Source organism: Falco punctatus (genome assembly GCF_963210335.1).
Source record: "Falco punctatus genome assembly, chromosome: 7".
In the NCBI taxonomy this organism is placed as follows: Eukaryota; Metazoa; Chordata; class Aves; order Falconiformes; family Falconidae; genus Falco; species Falco punctatus.
In genome coordinates this window covers 31,287,774-31,310,868 of record NC_137587.1, presented here as the reverse complement: position 1 = coordinate 31,310,868, position 23,095 = coordinate 31,287,774, and the positions used below count along the sequence as shown (strand labels likewise).

Here is a 23,095-nt window from a genome sequence, read left to right as displayed (position 1 = left end):
TCAGATAAACAGTAGTCTTGCTCTCGCTACCCATCCCCACCTCCCTCTGCAGCCACCTCCACCAGAGCAGCTCCCACCCACACCTGGGGTCTGCCAGCTGCTCCCCCTGAGCCTGCTGCCTGCCATCCCAGAGGCGATCTCCTCCCAGCCCCTTCCAGAAAGGCGGCATAAAGCACTCTGTCCTTCCACAGCGTGGAAACCGGGCACAAACGGGGAGGGGGAAAATAAATATAAATACATAATCTGATGCCCCCTATCAACCCCCTCTTCCTCATTTCTCATCTTTTTGACTCTTTCAAGGTGTCTGCTTGGTACCTGGAGCAGTTTCAGTCCTAGAAGGAAGGAAATGAAAAAGGACTTTTCTTCAGCCACACAATAGCCTATTGTGCTCTCAAGGCAGTGAGATACAGCAGCTGCGAGACAGATTCCTATTTTCTGCCAGTTACTATGACCATTTATTTCTGGTGCTAGGCTACAGAGCATAGAAAGGTAGACCCAGCATTTGCAAAATATTTTTAAAACCCCTAACTTGCTATGTTGGTCTGTGCAGTTGGGGTAGTTTAACTGCCTGGTAGTATGATAGTCCCTCAAGAGCAGACTTGGTACTTGGAATATCCTCCTGCCACTTAAGACAGAGGCTAACAGAAGCTTCTTGTTCGCTCCAAAGCCATCTGTTCCGTAAGGCAGCTTCCTGACAGCATTAGGAGCTGCTTGTTGAAATGGTGTCCTTATGTCACCTTTGACCTGTAGCTGTGGCACACTTTGCAAATCTGTACAGATGACATCGGAGCCCAACATTGCTAATCAGAGGCAGATCTTACTGTTCAACTCAAAATTGGACATTTATATTCAGATAGACTCCATTGCATGGTCTTTCGTGTTCTTGCACCACATCGTGTGCAGCTTTATTAAAATGAATTATGAGGGCAAAAATACAGTGTGTTAAAATAAAAGCTTCAAGGAGTAGTTCTTCATTTTTCTTATATGGCTCTGAAACAGTTTAACACCATAATAAAGATGTTTCATACTCCCCTATGCCTTGAAAAGAGCTTTAAAGCAAGTTTTAAAGCTGTTTACATGAACTGTAGCATAGCCTTTAGCAACACAGTAGCATTTGAAACCTCATCCCATGTTAGTCTCCACAGCGAACACTCCTTTGTCTGGCAAGGAATCATGACTATTAAGCTGCCTGCTTCCAGGTTTTTTACTAGGTGAACACATACCAATTCACTGGTACTCAAACAGCTGTGCCCTTCTTTTCCAAGTATTGGGGAGGAAAAAAAAAAAAAAAAAAAAAGGAAAAAATAATAGATTGTAAAGATGGGAACTGAAGTTGCAACAAGAAAAGTATGTCATACCTCATTCCGTGGAGAAGGAATAAAAGCAGAAACATCTCAGCAACACACACACAAGAGCACAAGGCTGATGGTACTCAAGTGCCCTGCACTAAAGATACTGTTCTCAACTCCCAGACATCACAGAGGTCAACACTACATAAGCCCAAAAGGACACTGGAATACTGGAGTCAAGATCAAAGGCAGGACTCAGCAGGAAATTTCCAGTGCTTACACCTGTAAAAATTCTAGGATAAGATCTGGAAAAACGGAAGGAAAGAATACTAATCTCTGGTAAAGGGTTCTAGCACTGTAGTGGCTTTAGTAAGTTACAAAAAACCCCAAAAAACAGAAGGAAAATACCAACCAAGAATCTGTGGATTCCAAGAGGTGATCTCTGGAAAAAAATAAATAAAAATATACACACACACATATATATATAAAAGGAAGGAAAAAGAGACAAACACAGGGAGAAAGGAAGCAAGAACAGATGTGCCCTTAATGTGATGTCAGCAAAGCTGTTAAGGGGTTTATACCAAGAACGTTCCCTCGAGACTGTCACAATATACTGAAGTATCCAAAGATTCAGGGGTTTGCAAGTTTGCAGTGAAAAAAATGCACATGTATAGAAAACGATTGCACAAAGGACCTTACCCAATCTCCTTCAGCTCTCAGTTGCAATCAGCTCTCCCCAGGGTTCAAAAGTGGCTTTACTATCAGAACTGAAAACAGGCAACAGGAATTAGGTAAAGCGTAGCAAGTGTGACAAGAGGGCAGGGACACAGCTCACAGTAAACGCTCTCTTTTATTACTTAGTTCATCAAAACATTCCAGTTTTCTCCGCAAGATCTGAACCAGCGCAGCAATACAGTCATTTGTCCACTGTAACATTTCCATAGGAGCTAGCCTGACAGACTTCATGCACAGAACCTAGTGCTTCGCGTGTTCAAGTCGCATGAAAACTGAACCACATCCTTAAGAGCAGGAGTGACAAATCGCTTGTAGTCATCATTTCATTACTCAGCTTCAAGCACCACACAAGAAATTTCTTAGGGAAAGAAAGTGACCTTGTGTTATTGTGTATTGATAATTCATAATTACAGAACACCACTGTCTTAACAATTGGAACTATTACAGTAGGCTTGGTATTATGGGTTAATACACTAATAAGCACAGCCAAATATTTATTGTATTTGCTAAGTGTTTAGGCATGAGAAATTTTTCACGTTTTGATAGATTTTGTATAGAAATAGCTTCAAGTACCCAAAGCTTTAAAAATAAATATTTCAATGAATATAAGATCTGATTAAGACACATAGTAATGAGAGGTATAAGAAAATTCGGTCAAAATATATAAATTTCAAGTGCAAAAAGAAACACCCTTATTTCTAAAGAGTTTAAACTTACTTTCTCAAAACCATTTCTCTTTCTCTAATAAAGCTAAAATACCAGCCTTTACATAGGCAGCCTCACTATTCAGCTGGTAGGGAAGATACATCTATTGCACTACAAGTACAAAGCTAAGAAGAATGCATAATATTTTATTTTCAAACTTATTTACAAAAAGATATTGCACCAATCCATCATCCTTTTTTCAGTTTAACATGTTAAGGAAAAGCCTATTATTTACAAAGTTAAAAACAGAAGTGCAAAAGCAGACTGAAAGAAACCAGAAAGAATAAAGTTTATTTAAATTGCTAAGTACAGTTTATTACCTGACCATAGTCCACATCCACTATGATCTAAAATAATTTGTACTATACATATCTGTAATTTCAGAAATCTTTGCATTTCTCTCTAAGTGCCTTATCTTTTACTCTAATCACCAGAAGGTCTACATAAAATGTAAAAGCTAACCATAGCTTAATAGCTTTATTTCTCCATGAAAGTGATGCTCTTTGAGGTAAATTGAAAAAGCTACATAGCATTGTACATGTATTTGAAAAGTAGTGATAAATGAGGCATGATGGTTTTCATTCTTCCTAAACACCATGAGGAAAAGTTTGCTGATACTTCGGGACTGATGATTCCAAAGACACTGCCAGTCCCAATTACATTAGCACAGCATGTGGTCCTGTCTCAGTCTATCTGCCACTGGGACTGTCATGGTGCATTTCTGGGGTGTAGGTAAGTAGAACAATCATGACCCAGAGATGAAGCAATGCCTGGGAACAGAAAAAGAAAAGAATTAACTTACCAGCACTGATAAATATTGTTCACAGCTGCAATAACTATGAGAGCCCTTAGTAAGAGCTAATAAAACCTAGTTTTGTAGAAATATTCCAATTAAATGTTTTTCCTATTATTCAGATACTCCTGAAAAAAGGATTGTTATTTGCACAAGGAAATGTTAAGTCAGATTCTGAAGAAGCCATTTGTAGAAAACTAAAGACTTTATACAAATGGCAAAAATAAAGCAGCCTGATTTCCTACAGATTTATGTCCTCTGGCTTCTCTTTTCCTCCATGCCTCAGTAACTCCAGCTGTTTTCTCTGACATCCAGCCCCCAGCCAGCACATTATGTGATCTGCCTTGAGTGACTGGTAAGCCACTACTCCTGTGCCAGCTGGCTGATACCAGACTGTAAACCTGCCAAGTTCTGCTTTCCTTCTCCTTACTGACTTGAGGCATCCTTATGAACTCTGTAGGAATGTTATTTCGCATTCAAATTGGCTGAAACTATACAATTACAAGTTGCTGGGGGTGCAACAAGGGAGATAACCAACAGAATACATAAGTCACATTTCCATTTAAAAAAAAATTATATATATATTCAAGTTACAATAGTCGGTCAAGGTTTGAACTGAAAAAGGGTAACTGCCACTGGCTGCCCAACGTACAGCTCCTACGCAACAATCATTGTGTTTCACTTCAGCTAGCTGCTTAGGCAGTAGAAATCTTCAGTGTTTTGGTACAAAGCATTTTATTCATGTATTGGCAAGTCTAAGTGATGAACAGGAGGAAAGAGAGAAGTTAGAAACTAAACAGCCCTGTTCCTTCTAGTACTTAATAGGCTGGAAGCAGCAATTGCAGGGGGAAATTGTAGTTTCCTTTATTCATCATGTGCCTGCTTCATATCCTGAAATAATGACAGCTGTTCTCAGAAACCCTCTTTAGAAGAATCATTATGGCTTCTCAAACAACATGGTTTTTTTTTCATTTCAAAGACTCAACTAGTGGAATACTTCCAAGCAGGGTAGCCAGCGCACCTGCCTTACCACAGGTCACTTCAACCGACATCTGCCCTCCAGTGGGAAAGGGAAGAATTTCATTTTTATCAATTGCCAGTCTGACAATCTCATCTGGTATGGATGAGCAACTTTCTACTATTTGTTTAAGTCTAGCAAGAAAAACTTTTCTTGCTACTTTTTCAGCTACTAGAGAAGTGCTATTACTAAGACACTGAACAAAAAGTGAAGTGACAAATATTAAAAAAAAACTGTAAGAGATGTCATCTTCCTAAATGCAGTGCACACAGGTGTGATGCATTAACCCTGGCAAACACTATTATTCCAGATTTTACTATTAAAAACCTACTTTTACAGTCTTTTAAATGGTAGTTACATAAATGTCTTTAAGACTGCTATAACTAAGGATTCCTGGGAAAAACTGAAAACTGACAAGCAACATGACTCTAAAACACTTAGAGAAGTACTATTCAGTCTGCTTTACAAAAAAATACATTGAATTGTTAATTATATAGCCTTATGAACATCAGAGATCTTGCAATTTAAGACTTATTACATAAATTAAACTTCTTTGAAGCAAGCTTACTCACCATGTAAATGATTACAAAGACTCTTGCTATGGGATACCGCCTTAGAAAGATTCCCAGCCGAATGCTACACAAGAGAAAACAAAATGCACGAGTTAACACTGAGCAATAAATTCTTGTTCCTCTCATTTCAGACCACAACAAACTCACAAACATCAGCTGATGTTATATACATGACTTTGTTTCTGACTTGAATTTTACTTCATGTATTCAAGACATTAAATGGAATCAGAAAATTCAGAATTCAGACCATAAAACATATTATCCCAATTTTATCTGTTACATGCTAGGCTCAGAGTTTTTGAAAGAGCTAAGACTCAAGGGCTGTACAGGTATTTTGTTACCTCAAGAGCTGCCATGAATCTTTCAAAAGGATTTAAGCAACTAAAACCTTGGATTCCTTTGAAAACACTCGATAGATCATTTCTGTTCTTGAATTTCATTAGATAAAAAGAACATGGGGTTTCCAAGTTCACTACTACAAAGTATACTGCATTACATGCATGCACTGTTGCTCAGTAATGTCAGTTATAAAAACCCATCCGTGTACTGAAGTGGGTATGATACTGCCAAATGAAGTTTAGTATTAAAACAGCACATATAACAGGTCCCAATCAAGGAAATCCTGATATTCATCACAAGGAAATTAAAGTACCACAGAAGCACAAAGGACTTCCTATCACACTATCTTGCTTTCAAAGGATTAAAAAGTATTACCTAATTTTTTTTCTCTATTGGTATTTAATTCAGGTTTTGGAGCAGATGTTTGTTGTGAATATTGACAATTAACCTAACTGCTCAGAAAAGGGATCAAAGCAAATCTGTGCTCGATCCAGAATGATTTTTGTTTACCAATTCCTCAGACAAATTATCTTTCAAGATAAACAGCCACACTGGGTCAGAACCCAAAATCTTGATTTCATCAGGATGCCTAAACTGGACTAAAAGAATATGTAAGATATTCCCCCACTAATACACTCTTACAGTGTTAGTCAAAACCTCTGAGTGAAAAAGGTAAAGATGGTAACGAAAAAGGTTACGTTTCATTGTACACAGTTTAGTGATTCTCTTGGATCAAAATCTACAAGAGTGTTAGTTTAAATAACTGACTATAATTTGTAAAATACCAAAGATATTAATATCATAGGAAAGCACAAGTGAACTACATCAGTATTTGGTAATTCATACTGTACTTCAGCTTTGTTACTTTTTACTTCTACTTTCACAAAAGCAATTCAAAACAGAAGGTGTGCCACTTGAAACCTGCAAAAGGATTCCACAAACTACAAAATCCGTTCCCTTAGGACACTTACCTAAACTGATCTATACTACTGGCAGCTTTGCGAACTCTCCCATACATTCCGGCCATGTTGGTATCCACGTCACTAAACAGGACAGGAACATTACGCATACGGGCACCTATTTGAAGGGAAAAAAAGCAAAAAAATCTCCTTAGTCTCATTAGATAACTGTATTAAAAAGATGTACAGAACTAATACAAAAATAGTGATTAATCTGATTTGTTAGTGCCGTTTTTCTGGGGGCAGAGGAGTGTGTCTGGAGGGCAGAATTCTTGATAAACTTGAAATCAAGTCAGATACTTGTTCAGCTTAGTATGATTTTAAAATTTGAGTTTACTAGATGAATGTCTTGACATTCAATTATGTAATAACAACTCTATTATTAGGTGTATAAAATCATGGGTTTGATACTCTCAGTTTCTCCATTTGCTTTTATTCCTCATGCAGTAAAACTTTGATAGCACTTCCAATACTAACATATATTCAAAAAAATTCTACTTTATTAACGTTCTTACTATGTATCAACTTCATTAAAAGAGATTCTCAGATGTTACCTTTGTGCCACTAAACTTAAGGTTACTGAAGTTACTTAAAAACAAGCCAAACGGAAATGTTTCAAGCCTGCTAGCTCTCCAGCTTTTTTTTTTTTAGAAAGCCTTTCATAAGCAGAAAAATTAAAATCTGAATTGTGATTTTACACCTCTTAGTATTGTCCATTGCTGTTAAAGTTACTTACCATATATACAAAATTACAAACTTTGAAAAGTAACATCTTAAAACCATGGATCAACTGCTGAGGTTCTCCTAGAGATACAGGATGATTGCTATGCAGTACAGACAAACCAACCTCAGCAGAGCCACATTTTAAGCTGCTTTTCAAGAAAAACAGAAAGCATAGTTGAAACTGATTTCAACCAGAGTTCTGATCAGCTCTCAAAATGAAGTACCCCATTCTTGTTCACCTCCCAAACCCATTTTACAAGCGAATACTTATATCCTGCTTCTGACATTGTTTAAACCCCAGCAGACAGATTTATTTGCAACTGTCACAGGATTTGTCAATGTGATTGTTCCAATAGTGCCACAGTAGCAAGAATTAAATTGGCTTTATTAAGTTTACTTAAAGTCATTTACACACAAAAAGGCGCTAAACTATTTATGATACTGGCTGCTGTTGACAAGGTCTTGGCATAAGCTGTTTATTTTCAGCATTTTTTTTTCTCCTTATAAACTCAAGACTTTCAAGGAAAGGTATGAGGAAATAGAGAAGCCTGAACTGCAGAAAGGAGAGTTTCAATATTAAATTTCCTTATTTACCTTCAGCACCATCAATGCCTGCCATATTAATGGCAGGTCCATTAGTACTAGTGCCTTGGATAGCCTTCAGCTGTTGCTCAAGTCGTTCCAGTTGATAGACAAGTGAGTTTTTCTCTGTGCTCAGACTCTCTAACATGGTTTGCTTCTGAATTAGTGTTTCTGTCAGCTGATGAAGACGATTTTCTAATTCTGTCTGACTACTACTACTTAGAGCCTTATTTGTGAGCTGAAAAAGAAAGCAAACAAAAAATAATTTCAGTCTGACCAACTAACATATTACAAAACACTAAAAATCTAAGCACTTAAGGATCCAAGTTACACCACGGCAGAATTTTTATGGGATAATATTATCACAATGATCACCAGTGAACACTAAAAAGAAGAAACTTGATTTTAACAGTTTCTAAAACAAGATTTTACATGACAACAAACTATGTAAAAATGTATTCCCATGTTTTGCACCTCTAATTATATGAACATTTCTGTATAATCACAAGTTTGATCACAAAAATCAATGTTATATCTCAGAGCTGAGTTTAAATGGTAGGCATGAAAACAGCTAAATAACTGAGCCTGGCTATTGTACTTGTAACTTCACAAAATGAGTATATAAAATGTTTACAAATGAGGAAGGAAAAACTCAGTGCAAACAGGGAGAATCTGATGCCATGCTACAGGAAAGCTTGAATGGAAAAAATGGTGAAAATGTGGGATACATTGCAGAAGAATTATGGAGCACCGAGGCAGAAAACACGATAGTACTAGCAAATAGAAACTGCAAAGACAGCAAATGAAGACATGGATCATGTCGTTCAATTTGCAGAAAATATTTAAAGCAAATGGGAACCTCTAAATTAGCCATATGTTCAATAGCTCATCTATTCAGCACAGTCTTGGACCATAGCCACTTGTAGCATCATACCACAAAGATGTAGCTTCAATGACAAAAAACCAGAATCATCAGGAATCAAAAGCAGCGAGGTATCAAAACCAGAAATTTCCTAAGCCTGTTGGCAGATGATTCCTCTGGTAATGCTGGCTTCAGGACCACATGCATCTGACCTGGTTCACGCATCTAATTTCTATCACAACACAATTTCCAAATCCTCTGACACTATAACTACACAGCTGGCTCTAGATTATCAATTTCTCTACAGACACACTACTTTTTGTTAAGCTAAGATAATTTACACAAAACAAGGCCTATGCCTTTATGCTGCCCAAGGAGACTGCAGGGGCTCTGACACCTATCAGAAGGTTCCAAAACGGATTAGACTGATTCAAAGAAAATAGGTCCATAAGCACACTGGTGGGACTTGATAGGGACTTAAACACTAATGTCCCTAAATCAGCTGCTGATGCTGAGCGAGTACAAGGGAGCGAAGAAAGTGGTCAGGCTCACATGCCGGCCCCATTGACACTGTCCAATATAAGACAGTGGGCTGGACGGATCACTGAGTCTGTAGGACATTATTCATGTTCTTAATGTTCTTAAGTCCTGTTAAAAGGATCTCATCAGAAAAAGCACATGCAATTATAAATTCAGTTATTTACTGCTTCATGGTTCCCCTCTTGTACTCCCTCAAAACTCTACTCTGTATTGAAAATAAATTCACTGTAACTCATTAGTAGAGCCTTAATGTTTCTTTTGTACAGTTTAATCAAATTAATGGTTCTCATTGCTGTTTTCATAATTGAAAGTGATAATTTTCTATACACACACACTACCTGATTTCTGAGCTTCTGAATTTCTTCCTCTCTGTCTTTTATTCTGCTTTGCAAAGTATTCTTTGTTCGATACAATTCTTCTTCAGTATAATGGAGTTCCTATAAAAATTATCACAATCACAAGATTTTATACATACATGTATTTTGAGACACATTCTCTTACCTAGAGTTTCACAGTAGAACACAAGAAAACAATATGCTGCAATCAAACAAACTGAAATTTAATCTTATTTAAGTGTCTGACTAGGATGGGGAGAGGAAAAAAAAAAAAGGGAATGGCTGAGTATGAAGACACAACGTAAAAGACCTACTAAATTCTTTTGTGGAGACTGACCTAATATAAATATTAATCCAGGCTATTTTACTAAGTTACACAATTTCATTGGGACATGATTCATCTTCCTTTCACTATTTATTATATTGCTTCCTTGAAATTATGCCAATAATGTAACTTGAGCAATTAGGAAATAACTTGGGAGGGGGTTATCTGTATTCCTAAAATAAACCCATCAATCCAAGATACCGTTTTTTAAAAGTTTTTAAAACCCCGTGGCACAGCTACCTAATGCAGCACAACATAAAACTTCCTTTAAAAGTACAGAATAAACTAACATAACAGATGTGAAAGGGGAAGGATTATTAGTAAAGGACAACTTACTGAACAACAAATCTAACCACAAGTTTTGTTACTGCCATGATTTAGTGGCTATCTTAACTCCAACTTAAAAGAACTGTAAGGCTTCTTTTTTAAATTAAGACAGTCTTCAAATCACTGTATCAGTCCAGCTGTCAGTTGCTACAGAAAACAGATATTCCTATTCTCTTTTCAAACCATCAGATGTACAAGAAATAACATCTCTACTTATTTTCCATCTTCAGTCTCAGAAACCTTATGGAAATAGTTCAAAGGAATTCCCAGACAGATCAGACCATAATTTTTTAATAATCAATGCACACAATTATTTTTAAAAGTACATATAAACTTATGCCATCAAATGGAATATTTCAGTTTCTGTAATAACTGATAATACCTTTTTTTTAAAATATAGTTCACCTCACTTTTTCTATATGTAGTACTGAGTTAAAATATACCCTCAGAAGGGCAGGAGTAACACAATACAACCTACCATCTGCTTTGATATAATAAACATCAGCTATCCATCAAGAGCAGACCTCGACTTCTGCCTTTTAATTAGTTCAAGCTGCTAGCATCTCATTAAAGTGTAATTTCTGGAAGGACAGATAATCCTACGATAAACTGTTCCTAGCAGGTACAGTGTATCCTGCTTTCCTCATTATTAAGTCTCTTTAACACGAGCTTTCTCCTACAGAGACATTTTTTAATAGGGTGCAAAGCATTCGTCTGATTCCTAGTGAAAAATCCGTTTGTTCACATGAAATCAGTTTACCTTTTTCTTCCCCCTCTTTTCAGCACAAAACAGCTTAAATCAAGGGGGGCGGGGTTCAAAAAATGACACAACCTGACAAAATTCATTAACATAATTTTATCTAGCAATTTGCCTCAAAGCAGTTTGGTAGTAACAACGTTTAGATTCAGGAATGAGTAACAAGTAGATCTACAATATAGCTATGAATTGGTATTACAGTAACATTGTTTTATGAGCTAAATTTTATGTAGAAATAAGAGCACAGGAAGTTCCACAATAACCATTTTTAGTATCCAAGTCTCTTGATATAAATAAGTTACACACGTTACTATATCCCTATAGTTTGACTGTTATTCAGCAGGGGAAAATTCAAAAATCACAACCAATTTTGTGCATTCCCTAGGGTTATGTTTATTCTTTAATACATCAGCAAGATCTCTGTTTATCAGGAGTATCCAGAAGACCCTATCCATTGCTTAGTACCAGTTGAGCTTTGTTTGGCCTAGTGACATTAAAGTCCCCAAAAACTTCTTTGGAATACTAGATAAAAAATAAGCCAAATACTGTATGAGCTACTCCTTTATTAAGCCCAACGTTTTACTGATGACACCACATGAAGTCTAAAATAAGATCAATCAGCTTTCAAGAATTCCTTACCTGTTTTTGCCGTTCTAGTTCAGCTTCTGTCTCTTGCTTGGCCATTTTATGTGCTGCTATCTGCTCTTGTAGGTCTTGAAGCTGCTCTCTTACTGACTCAGCTTCACTTACCTGCTGAGTCTCCATATCCTGAAATAAACAGAAATGTTACCATTTTACTAACATTCAAACAATACTGCTATCCGTCATAGATAAGAACAACAAAAAAAGCTGTATCTGCAATACTGCTTCAAAGAAAAACGAAGGTGAGAGTGTATTGAATAAACAGCATTTGGTCATTCTATACAGAATATTTTTACTAATACAGTAATAAAATAAATTCATTTTGTGAACATTAAAAGCCTCCACTTCTTCCCTTCTACTGTCTAGATGCTAAAACTGTGTAAAGTAGCCTTGCGTGCAACTGCTGGGTTGAGCCAATTATGCCAGCAGATAACCTGGATTACAGTTGCTTCAAGGATTAGTAGCCCTTGCAGGAAAAGATACAGATGATCTCTACAGAAAACACCATGCTTGTTTGGAGAGAAACGCTTCCCTCAGAAGGAGCACACAGTAGTAGGGAAAGACAGCAGTGCTACCAATGAGCTGAAGTGGTAGGAGAGAACACAGAAAGAAACTGGGTATCAACAAGCATTTGTCTCACCTTGAGCAAAAGTTGGCTAACTTTAATACTAGGTCAAATAAACATTAGAAACAACGTCCCTAAAGTATACAAGAAACCAGTCCTTTGTGCATGGTTAACTACAAATATACGCACACGTAATCATAGCTACCTGCAGCTCTGTTCTCATCTGTTGTATTTGCCCCATCAGTTTCTGTATTTCTTCTCTCTGAGTGTCTCTCTCATGTCTCAGTTCTTCTAGTTCCATTGTGCTTGTAGTATTGCTATCCAGGCCTTCAATACCAGAACCTTCTTTTAGGCTGTTTATCAACTTTTCTTTAGACTGAAATAATAAATCAATATATTATTTATAGCAGTATTTAACAAGCACTCAACTAGAATATGCCAAAACGACTTTGCTCTGAAATTCAAATGTAGACATGTGGTAAAAGAACTGCTTTATCTTTATTTTAGCCAAGTTAATAATGACCTTACAAATCTGAAAATGAATATGCTTCCCTACTGATAATTCTTCTGACTTCTGGTATGCCATGAGACTGCATTTACTAAAAGCCTGTGTTATCTGAGGATGAGTACAGCTTTTCTCTTTAGAAGTGCCTGGAATGTTAAACATGTTATGGATAAAAGTTTTGGCTTTCCAGCTACCACAAGAGAGAAGATGGACACTAAAGACAAAACTGACCCTCTTTCAGTCCATCCCTTCTCCTGCCAACAAAGCCAAATAAGAACCAAATACAGCAGTAACTCTTCTGGGAAAGAGGATAAACCATTTAATTCAGTCAACCTTGACTCTTGCATTCAGAGTTCAACATTGACTTCTGATCTCATGCTTTTTGTATTTATCAAGATGATTTAAAATCTGTCCTTGGATATCAGACTAAATTAATTATTCTAAACAGAGACCTTTTGCTTCAGCATTTTTCTGCCTCTTATAAACAAGACTCACACTGACTAAGTTTGGACTTGGTATCTTTGACAACTTAGTAGTATATAACTCTGCACAAAATACCTGATATTGCCCGTGTTTATATGTTGATCACATGCAACCTTTCAGAATATGCACTTTCTTTGGTTTACACATAAGTATCCATTATATGCTATGCTTCAGCCTCAAGCAGAACAGAGCAATATTCTTGACTCAAGAACACTGGGTGTGGAACAAAGCGTAGATTACATCTGTGTATCTATCTGCCTAAGACTGGACTCGTGAATATGGAACACACTGACAGATGTGGCATACTAAGTGCAATGGTTCACTTGGATTTTTCTTTAAGTTCAGGACCTGAACTTCCATTTAAATTACTTAACTCTATCTGTAAACTTAAATCTGCAAAATGCACACTAGTAGCTGTTTCGTATAGGTATCATTATAGATAGGCCCCAAAATATATTACAGGTGATGTTAAAAAAAAAATCCACACATTAGATTAATCCAGTTTGATCTGTACACTTTTTAAGGTGTTATGCTTCAAATACTTTACAGAAATGCTTACTTGGAGTATGCGAGTAGCTTTCTGTTTATAGTCTGTCAGTTCTTGTTTTGCAGATTCTAGGTGGGTTTTAGTTACTTTGACTTGTTGCTGAAGCTCATCAGCTCGCCTCTTTTCATCTAAATACTTTCTTTCTGCTGCAGTTATCCCTTCTGCCAGGTTCTGACGTTCTGCTTCTGTTTTACTTAGACGAGCTGCAAACTCATTCTATTAGCAATAAAGAAACAATATGTTGTGTTTAAACAGTCTCAACTTTAACCTAGAAAGGGAAAAAGAAAGTTTAAAAGCAACTACATGTCACAACACCTCATTATCTACCACCTCCAACCTAAAGACGCATTAGTGCTATGTGGAAAGAAATTCTGCTTGCTTAAGAAAGGGCTAAATAATCTCAGTAAACATAGGCATTTTCTTCCCTCACCAGAAATAGTGAGGGCATAACCACCTTCCTATTTTTCACATTTATTTGGTAAACAAAAAGCTTTCCACTCAAAAAATATTATCAAATGTAGTCTGTCATATTTTGATGTATTTAAACAAAAACAAACACCAAAATAAGACGCTGTTAAATATTTTTAAAGATGCTATTATCTGTAACAAAGATCAAGCTAAGTGTGGAAACCAGTCTCTAGCAATAACGTACTCACATCTTTACCAGAGAAGTGACTGTCCTGCTTAACATGCTTAAGCTCACGTATCAATATTGTGTAAGAATTTGTTGCGGAACAACATAGCATGGAAGATTAAATTGATTATTGATTTAGTTTTAAAACTTGTTTTAACATTAAAGTTAACATGAAAAAGCAGTAAACAATGTCAGCATCATTCCTCAAAAACTTTTAATCACAAAGCTTTCAAAATATATGAGTAAACTAGCATCACAAGGATACTTAGCGCAGCAGACAGCCCATTCTTCCAAGCACTTAGTATCCTGAACAGAGACCGAAGTCAAGAGAGCACCACTGAAACCTCACAGATTTGATCTTAATAGTCTGAAACCGTTCCTTACTCTTCATATCTAACCTGCATTTGTTTGTAACTTTCTTGCTCTCGCTTGAGTGCCGAGTCTGCATCACGCAGCCTCTCTTGAAGAGTTTGAAGGGCTTGATTTTGCAAACTGCTCCCTTCACTATGGTCTTGTATTATCCTGAAAGAGCGATACACACATTAATTGAAAAAGAAGAAATCAAGTGTGATTTTCAGGTAGAAATACGACTACCTGATTTTCAGACCAGCTTTTAAAATTTATCCAGTAAATTACTGAATACAGCTGACTACAATATACCTCCCTGACTTATATATTGGTGTATCCAATTGACAATTCATACCCCAGCACTGAGATAAGTCAGAAAAGTCTTCGTATTTGCGGCAAAGCAAATGCATTTTTGAAGACAAAATTTTGAAGACAAAAAAACATTTTTCCTGAGATCTTCAGCTTCAGGCCTCCAATACAAACAAATACTTTATACAAAATGAATTTCAATAATCAGATGACAATTGCCCCCAGTTAATACTCATTTGCCCTGTTCCCATTGCCAGCTATGATATAGCAGGCTCAGAGAAAATCCTTGTATTTCAAATACTGATACAATCCTTTCCCCATTAGTTTATTCACTTTATTCTTAAAGAGACTGAATCATCTACCTTGAATTTTCAGACTTATTACTATTTGCAGAATTATGAAGTACCGTGATTTTTCACTCTGCAATGCTTCCAAAGCTTCTGTCCGAGCACTTAAGAGCTGATCAGCTTCTTGCAACCGTACTTTCAGCACAGCAAGCTGTGAATCCTTGGCACCAACAGCTTCTGTCAGATCATCAACTCGAGCTCGAAGCTCTCTAACCATCCTGTCACTCTTCGAATGGTCAACATTCCACTTCTCAACTCTTTCCCAGGATTTGTTCAATTCTACAAAATAAGAATTTTCTTTGAAGTTAATAAAAGTAGGTATTTCAAGGTCTTGTAAATGTTCAGAATACACCCATCACATTTCTTAAAGAAATTAAATACAACCAAACTGAAGAAACACTGAAACTTTACCAGCTACTGAGAAGTAACAAATGCCAGACTGGCTGTCAGATCATGACCCATGAAATCTTGCAGGTGATCCCAAACCATCTATTTCATTCTGTGTCACACTACTGATGACAAATTTTACCTCCTCCACCCCTTGCAATGGCCTACTGTCAAATACATCTGTGCGAGAAAGTTTTTGGAAACCTTTGCATAAAGCATCTAGTTCAACTCAATGCAACAATAAGCTCAAGCTAAAACCAGTTGAAAAACACAGCAGTGTTGAAAGGATGCCTGAAAACTTAGAGGCGTCTGTTTTTAATCAAACATCATATATTAAACTTCAATGGAAATTACAGTTCTCTGGCTCATATGGTTACTTTGAAAAAAATGCAGTCCCTCAGTTGTATGCCTAACAGTAGGGGTTTGCTCAAAGTTTTATCATTTAAGTGTTTAATTTATATTCACATTTTTTATATTTGCCATTTCATTTGGCTTTGAAAAGGCCAGTGAAATCATACAAAAATACCAGATTTTCTATTTTTACTGTCAGTTTCTAGGCATCAGAGATTATAGCCAGAAAGTAGTCAGATTTTAAAGTATTTAAAGGAAATTACTCATTTACAAATAAGTATTTAACAATAGCTGTTAAAACGCAAAAAAAGTATTTTAATGCTGGTAACATTTGCTAACACTATTTGAATCAGATCAGAGTTTTGGAACTAACTTGATCGCATCATTTTAATCAACATTTGTGTTTTCTTTGTAGTTGAACAAGTCTTTTAGTTTCTCCCAGCTCATTATTCTGAAATGAAGAACCATTTTGCTTGGTAATTCATATATGCAAATGTAACTACAAAGATTTTATTGTAAATACAAAACACTAACACAGAAATAGCATTGTTTTCTAGTTCACTAGCATTTTTGTAATGTTATAGTTGAGTTTCCAAACCACAGTACCTTCTTGTGTTTCTTTGGACCTCTGAATTAATGAAGCCATTTCTTGATTTAAAGATTGAACTTCATTCCGCAGCAGCTGATTCTCCAGGCGAAGATTGGATAGCTCATGTGACTTGAAATCATCATTAGCGGAAAGGCTAGGATTAGTTACTGTGCTTAGTGATGAATCCTTCACACCATTCCCTTGTGCTCCCAGTCCAGAATCTGAACTGTCTGGAGTTTCTGTAAAGAGAGATGCAAGTTAGAACCAATATACGTATCTCCAAGTTGCTTTAATATAAACAGTAAATCCATGTTCTGCATCAGTGGTTAAATGTGTAATCATCATCATCATAATAGTCATAATCATCAAATTAGCTTATATTGAAATGGAATATGAAGGTGCTTCTCCCAACAGACTTGCAAAAAATAGGACTATTATACAGTATACATGCATCATGCAATGTTTTTGTTAATCTTGCAAGATAACACATGGAAGTTATTTCTTATTACATTAATATCAACTTTAGGATTTCAAAACGTTAATACTTTTTTATGACTCTGCTGCCCAGAGACGTCCTCAGAAGCTGAGACAGTAACAGAAGAGATTAAATATGCATAGCAATTAACTAAAGGAAATTTTAAAATTAGATCATTCTGGCTTTCTGTTAAGATTTTGATTGCAAGGATGTAATTTAAAAATCTGTTCATTGTTGTTCAACAAAAATATAAGTTGTTTTCATAGAAAACCTAAAATGTTATTATACACATTATACACATTATAGTATCTTTAGCCTTTTAAGAATAATTTCAGTCAAAACATCATCTTACTAATAATTCTGTATTAATAATTCTCTCAAAATATTTTTCAAAAGTACTTTTACTATGAAAAACCAAGTGGCAGTAATTTGAAGCAGAAGCATGATCTCTCTCTCTAATGAAAAAAAAAATAAGGTAGATGTGGTTAAAGTTTTCTGCCAATACAAACTATAATCTTCAAATTATGGAAACCAAATGACAGATTTTTATTTTTCTCTCTCAGTAAGAACACTAAGGGAACTCCTGCCAGTATTCTGAACAACAGTCCCTTGCAGGGAAGGTGGAACCAACAGCCTTTCCCCATCATGCACAAGCACACACAGACCATCCTGAATTAATACTGTGAAATTGATACATGCACTGTAACAGCCTTGATTCCAGTGTGCAAATAGCTGGAAACTTTGCAGCAGTGTTAAGGTAAAATAACACAGCATGCAATGAGCAAACAAGCAAGCAATCCAAAAATACTACTTCTGAATTTAATACGTCCCAGATGAGTAACTGCTGAAAATCCATGGGGACAGACTGCAATTAATTCCAAGCAAGACTGCACACAACATTATTAGCTGTTGCAACATTATTTACTTCACTCTGTGATCACCAACCAACCTGCACCACCTTCCTTGTTACCATTTCAACAGCCCCTACCACCGGGGACCCAAGGAGCTGTGGCAGATTAATTCTGACCACCACCACACCAAAAAGTAGTAGCAGCAGCTACAGCAAAATTTCCTCCACATTTTCTCAAATCCCTTTCCTATTTTTAATGGTTCTAAGAAGTGTCACCTTCTTCCTTTTGAATCATTTACACTATTTCCAAATTATCAGACAAGTTATCCTCATTCCTTTGTCTGGAAAACTCAACAGATGAATGAAATTAACGAAGCAAGAGATTAGCCATTTATACCACATATTAGATCATATCCATGGCAAAGTACAAAGCACAATGCTAATCAGTTTTGTGCTAGATGCTATACAAAACATTTAAATTACACCTATATATCTATACAATCAACTTTGAAACCAGCGTGCTATAACTGTGTGCTTCCTCATTTGGCAGCTCCACAATGCAAACTCCACTCAAAAATCCCTCAGAAGAAAACTTCACAGGCCACTCTGAGCAAAACATGTTCTTTGAGCACCAATCAGCAAGGCCATACAGTCAGGCCTAACATATTTCAATTAGCAGCAGTAGTAGTAAACCTTACTGAAAAGTTACAAAACCAGAATTACAAAAACATTCCCATCTTTAGAAATGATCCCTTTTTTAAACCTAAAACTTTTCAGCATATTTAATGCAGTAAGTAAAAAACTGGCATTTACAATGCTTTACATGCTCTAAGTACTGAATAAGTAATAAAGTATTCTAACTACATCATTAATAAGATAACCATTTGGTTCCATTTTATAGAATAAACAACAGCAAAATAGTACAGCAACAGCAGTGAGTATAGATCAAACAGTCTGATAGAGAACACAAGCTCCTGATGCTTCCCAGCCACACCGTCCTTCACGTTAACCTGAGAATAACTCCCAACTTTTGACTTATCTGGCCTGGAGGCTCTTTCAGGTGTCTGGATTTAGAACTTTTTTTTTTCATCACATTTGCAGTAATGAACTACTTTTAGCAAACCTGAAGGCTTTACCTAGCTCTCTCATGCCTGTAGCTCTGCAAAAGCCTATCCACATCCAACTTCCCACTCCGCAGGACAAGCAAGTTTCACAGCTTACTCCAATGGTGGAACATAGAAAACCCCACATCACCTCACATGGTGCACCGTGCAACAGCCAAAACCACATACCAGCTGGTGAAAGTCACTCACTCTCCTACGTGGCAACAACAGGCAAGGGCCCCTGAGTGATCAAACAAATGCAGCAGCGCCTGTGCTTCTAAGTGGGGATGTAGAGGGGCGGATGCAAGGTTAGGTCATGCTCAGGGAGGTCAAGGTGAACAGTAGCAATGAGGTAGACTGAGAACACAAAAGCTTTAGGTATGAATTATGCAGCTTGTCAAATTAGCATAGTATCTAAGATTATCCCAGAGATGAAAAAATGTTACTCTGCTGTATTCCACATATCTGACATACCACTAGCACTAAATGTTTCATGACGTGACAGTAAATCCATTACCTAGCCTTACCCTAGACATACTTGGGTTTTAAATATCTCTACGTTCAATACTATTTAACTACCGTTGCCTTGGCTCCTGATGGAATTATCTTCAGTAGTTTTTGCACTCTGTGTACTGGTAGACGCAGAACTAATGCTTGAAGTCCGAGAATGATTTTGAAGAACAGGTGCCTTGCTCTTCTCTTTTTTAGGGTCCATCCTTCCATTAGGCTCTTTCTCTGAACTGTTGAGAAAATCAAACAGCAACTCATCATCAGGTTCTGCCTTTTTTCTTCTCACAAAATGTGAGACAGCTCTGGGTGTGGAAATACTTTCTACTGGAGAAGCAACCTCCGAAGATGTCCTACGTGTTGGTTTAACATTTGCTGTTCCTTCTAGGATTGTGGCCTTTTGTTGTTTAATATTATCAGCTGCCGAGGAGATGTAGGCTGCTTTGGATGATGCCTGGTATTTCAGTTCTCCAGTATGTTGGCGCAGTTCAGAATATTCATTGGCAGAGTTCAAATTCTTATTATCATAAATTGCACTGCTTGCTGTGTCCTTCTTGCTCAGAGCTGATGCAGCTCCTTGATCAACTCTGTTGAGTAGATCCTCTGCCTTTCCAGCGAGATCAGCAAGCCACGACATGATGGATGTCCGTTGATAAACTCTATAAAATTAAAATTTCAGGACCACACACTGCAAAAGACACAGAATGATTACAAATCAGACTGGTGTTGATGAGGCAAGATGTATGGGTTACCCAAACACCTACTGTGTTAATCTATTACTGCTGTAATAATTTTAATACTTTTCTCCTACTTGCTTGGTATTTGGCTGTTTTGATAACTGATGGAAATGAACCAAATCAGTTTCTGAGGAAAACTGTCAAAACCAAGGCTGAGCCATTAGACCACCATGTTTCTGGTATCAGCACCTGCTACAGAGCATCCAGCCTGCCACCCTAACAGAACATGAGGCCTACTCACTCCCAGCTGAAATAAACTAACGCAGCTGGAGGTCAAAAGCAGCCAGATGCTCATCACAGGAACAGGTAACAACAACGCCTTAGTGTTTGGCCTGTAGATTCATAATCTGAGTCAGACAGAGGAACTTCTCCCCAGAAAACTGTGAGGCCTGCTGTCCCTTTTGTGACATTAACGGGGGGGGGGGCAGGTGCGTGCCTACACTCGCCCTAAGGGCTGCGAGGCTACACAGGCCACGCTGGCCTCTAGCCCGACTCCCGGGAATGGCTCGCCCCCCCCCAGGGCAGCCTTGTGGAGGGTCCCTTGGCCGAGCACAGCCACAAACGCAGAGGCAGGCGAGGCCGGGCTGGAGGGCGACACCTGGGGTGGCCGCTGCCCCCCTCCGCGCGCCCCCCCAGCACGGCCGCCTGCCTCCGGCCCTCGCCCGGCCCGGCCCCCCGCCCCACCCGGCGGCCCTCGGGAGCGACGGAGGCTTCAGCACAGCCCGGCCTCACCTCCTCCCAGCGCGGGGGACCCCCGGCCCGGGGGGAGCCGTGACGGGGGCGGCGACGGTCCCCGCGAGGCCGCGGGCGGGCTGGGCGGCGCGGCCCCACCTTCCGGCAGACGTGGCGGGCGCGCAGGCGCAGCCGGCGCCGGCCCGTGCGTGCGGTGTCGCGGCGCGCCGAGCCCCGCCCAGCGAGGTGGGCAGAGCGCGGGAAGTGCTGCGCGGGAGCGAGAGGCGGGAGCGAGAGGCGTGGCGTGGCCTGCCCCGCCCCGCCGGGCACCGCCCGCCTTCGCCTCGCCTACACTGCTGCCTTGCGAAGGCAGGAGGAGCTCCAGCCCCGCTGAGGGAGGGGTCAGGGAAGGGCTGTGCAGTAGCTGTTAAAAACAGCCAAGTACCTTTCCTGACACGGGGTTCAAGTGTGGTGGCTGCTGAACAGCAGCTTGATCTGACAGAAGCCGTTTCACTGACTCAGCCCCAAAATGGCGGCTGAACCCTTCAGGGTGGCCCTGACCTGCCCCAGGCCAGGAAGGCCCATCTCCTTGTCTCTGCAACCCTAGTCAGGATGGCAGACCATTATACAGGCCACCTAGGAAAAAAAAAACAAAACCACCTTGGCCTTGATATTGCCAATAAATTATAGGCGTTTCAACCAGAACAAAATACATGGGGCATTTTATGTTCTGTTTACCACTCAGTGAAGATCTGAAGGGAACGGCCTGATCAAGGGCAACTATAACATACTAAGGAACATGGTGACGTGCGGAATTTGACTCTATAACTCGAAAGTTATAAAGTAGGTATGTTTATTGCGCGCAGACGCACGGGGGATCGCTCCTCCACAAGTGTGCATACCCGAAGTGACGAACCATCCCACATTTATACAATGAAACAAATGAATATTCAATTAACGCCTATACATATCCGTTACCTAAACCCCGCTTCGTATGTTAATTAGCTTATCAGTCCGTTTCTTGGAATGTGGTGGTTTTGCAGGTTTGTAGGTGATTCATGTTCTTGTGACCACCTGATCTTCTCCAGCAAGGAGACTTAGCATTCCTTCCCTCTAGATAGTATTTGAATGTCTCTCATCTTTTCTCATTCTCTTTTAAATAGCCCCTTTGTTAGAGAAAGAAGGGCAGGCGTCTCCCCGTCTCCCCTTTGTTAGAGGAAGAAGGGCAGGCGTCTCCTCAAAAACTGTAGTTGTCTCCTCAGAGCTGTGTGCCTATGTGACCAGACACCGCACCCATGACTAGTCCCCATACCCACATTCCTGAGTAGACATATACAATCACAGTCGGTGTCAAGCGTCCCCATTTCACACTATTTCTCCATATCAATGGGACCCACCCCCAGATATTAAACCTCCACTCCATCCCTGCACAACAAATACAAATACCTAAAGGTGTCCTTTTAACCTGGATTCACAAAACTTTATCACAAGCTTTAATGGCCAGGTCCATCCTTACCTTGTTGGAACAATCCTTTCCATACATTTGTCCTGTATCATACTGCTAATATCACCTTGTTTCTGCTGAAAATACCTGAAAGGTGCTGTGCAAGTAAAGGTGACTCTTACTTGGGTAACAGATAAATATGCTGAGTTTGCCTTAACGTTTTTTTCAGATTAAGTTCACTTATCTTAGAAGAGACAGTTGAGGTTCACACAAGGGTTTCCCACATCTTTAGGGACTCCTTTATAAGAGAATATCCTGAGACTAGTACAGAAAGAATCTAAGCTCTAAAGCCCCAATTTTTTCAGTCTTGAGTTACCTTGCCACAAAATCTTGCAGGATTTTCTGAGGCCGTTTTGTGATAACCAATTCAAGTGGCCCGTTTTCCTTTTCAAAGCCCCATGATTTGGAGGTTTGCATGACAGAAAAAGAGCACTTGTGCACACTCAAACCAAGGGACTTGGCATAAAGAATGTGCTTAGCAAGCCTTTGGGATAGATATGCACTGTTGGGCAAGTTTTTCCTCCTCTCAAAGAAGAAAAAAAAAAGACTTTAAAAATTACTTTTTGAAGTGAAAACTTGTAACATCCTACAAGGAATAAAATATTGGTCCAACACTGAGTGATACTTAGGAATATTTATTATCATTAATTATATACAAGGAACATTCAGGAGGAAGGAA

The 23,095-nt window shown here is 38.6% G+C and overlaps 1 protein-coding gene across 1 annotated transcript; it reads right to left on the bottom strand.

Annotated features, from left to right (window-relative positions):
* Positions 1-2,120: 2,120 nt before the first annotated feature.
* GOLGA5 (golgin A5) lies at positions 2,121-21,127 on the bottom strand. The gene is made up of 13 exons (XM_080395421.1): positions 20,973-21,127; positions 19,576-20,191; positions 16,586-16,807; positions 15,301-15,520; positions 14,636-14,759; positions 13,616-13,819; positions 12,274-12,444; positions 11,501-11,629; positions 9,456-9,554; positions 7,728-7,953; positions 6,423-6,528; positions 5,113-5,176; positions 2,121-3,499 (listed from the first exon to the last, which is right to left on the bottom strand). Exons 2-13 carry the CDS (start codon positions 20,138-20,140, stop codon positions 3,419-3,421), a joined length of 2,211 nt encoding a protein of 736 aa, XP_080251547.1. The 5' UTR covers positions 20,141-20,191; positions 20,973-21,127; the 3' UTR covers positions 2,121-3,418.
* Positions 21,128-23,095: the final 1,968 nt, after the last annotated feature.

Excerpts from the sequence above, each read along its gene's own strand:
- GOLGA5 (XM_080395421.1), bottom strand. The coding sequence starts at position 20,140 with ATGTCGTGGCTTGCTGATCTCGCTGGAAAGGCAGAGGATCTACTCAAC. Across the intron at positions 16,808-19,575 it reads CATCAGGAGCCAAGGCAACG|AAACTCCAGACAGTTCAGAT; the intron begins GTAGTTAAATAG and ends CTCTCTTTACAG. Across the intron at positions 5,177-6,422 it reads AGTAGTATAGATCAGTTTAG|CATTCGGCTGGGAATCTTTC; the intron begins GTAAGTGTCCTA and ends TCTCTTGTGTAG.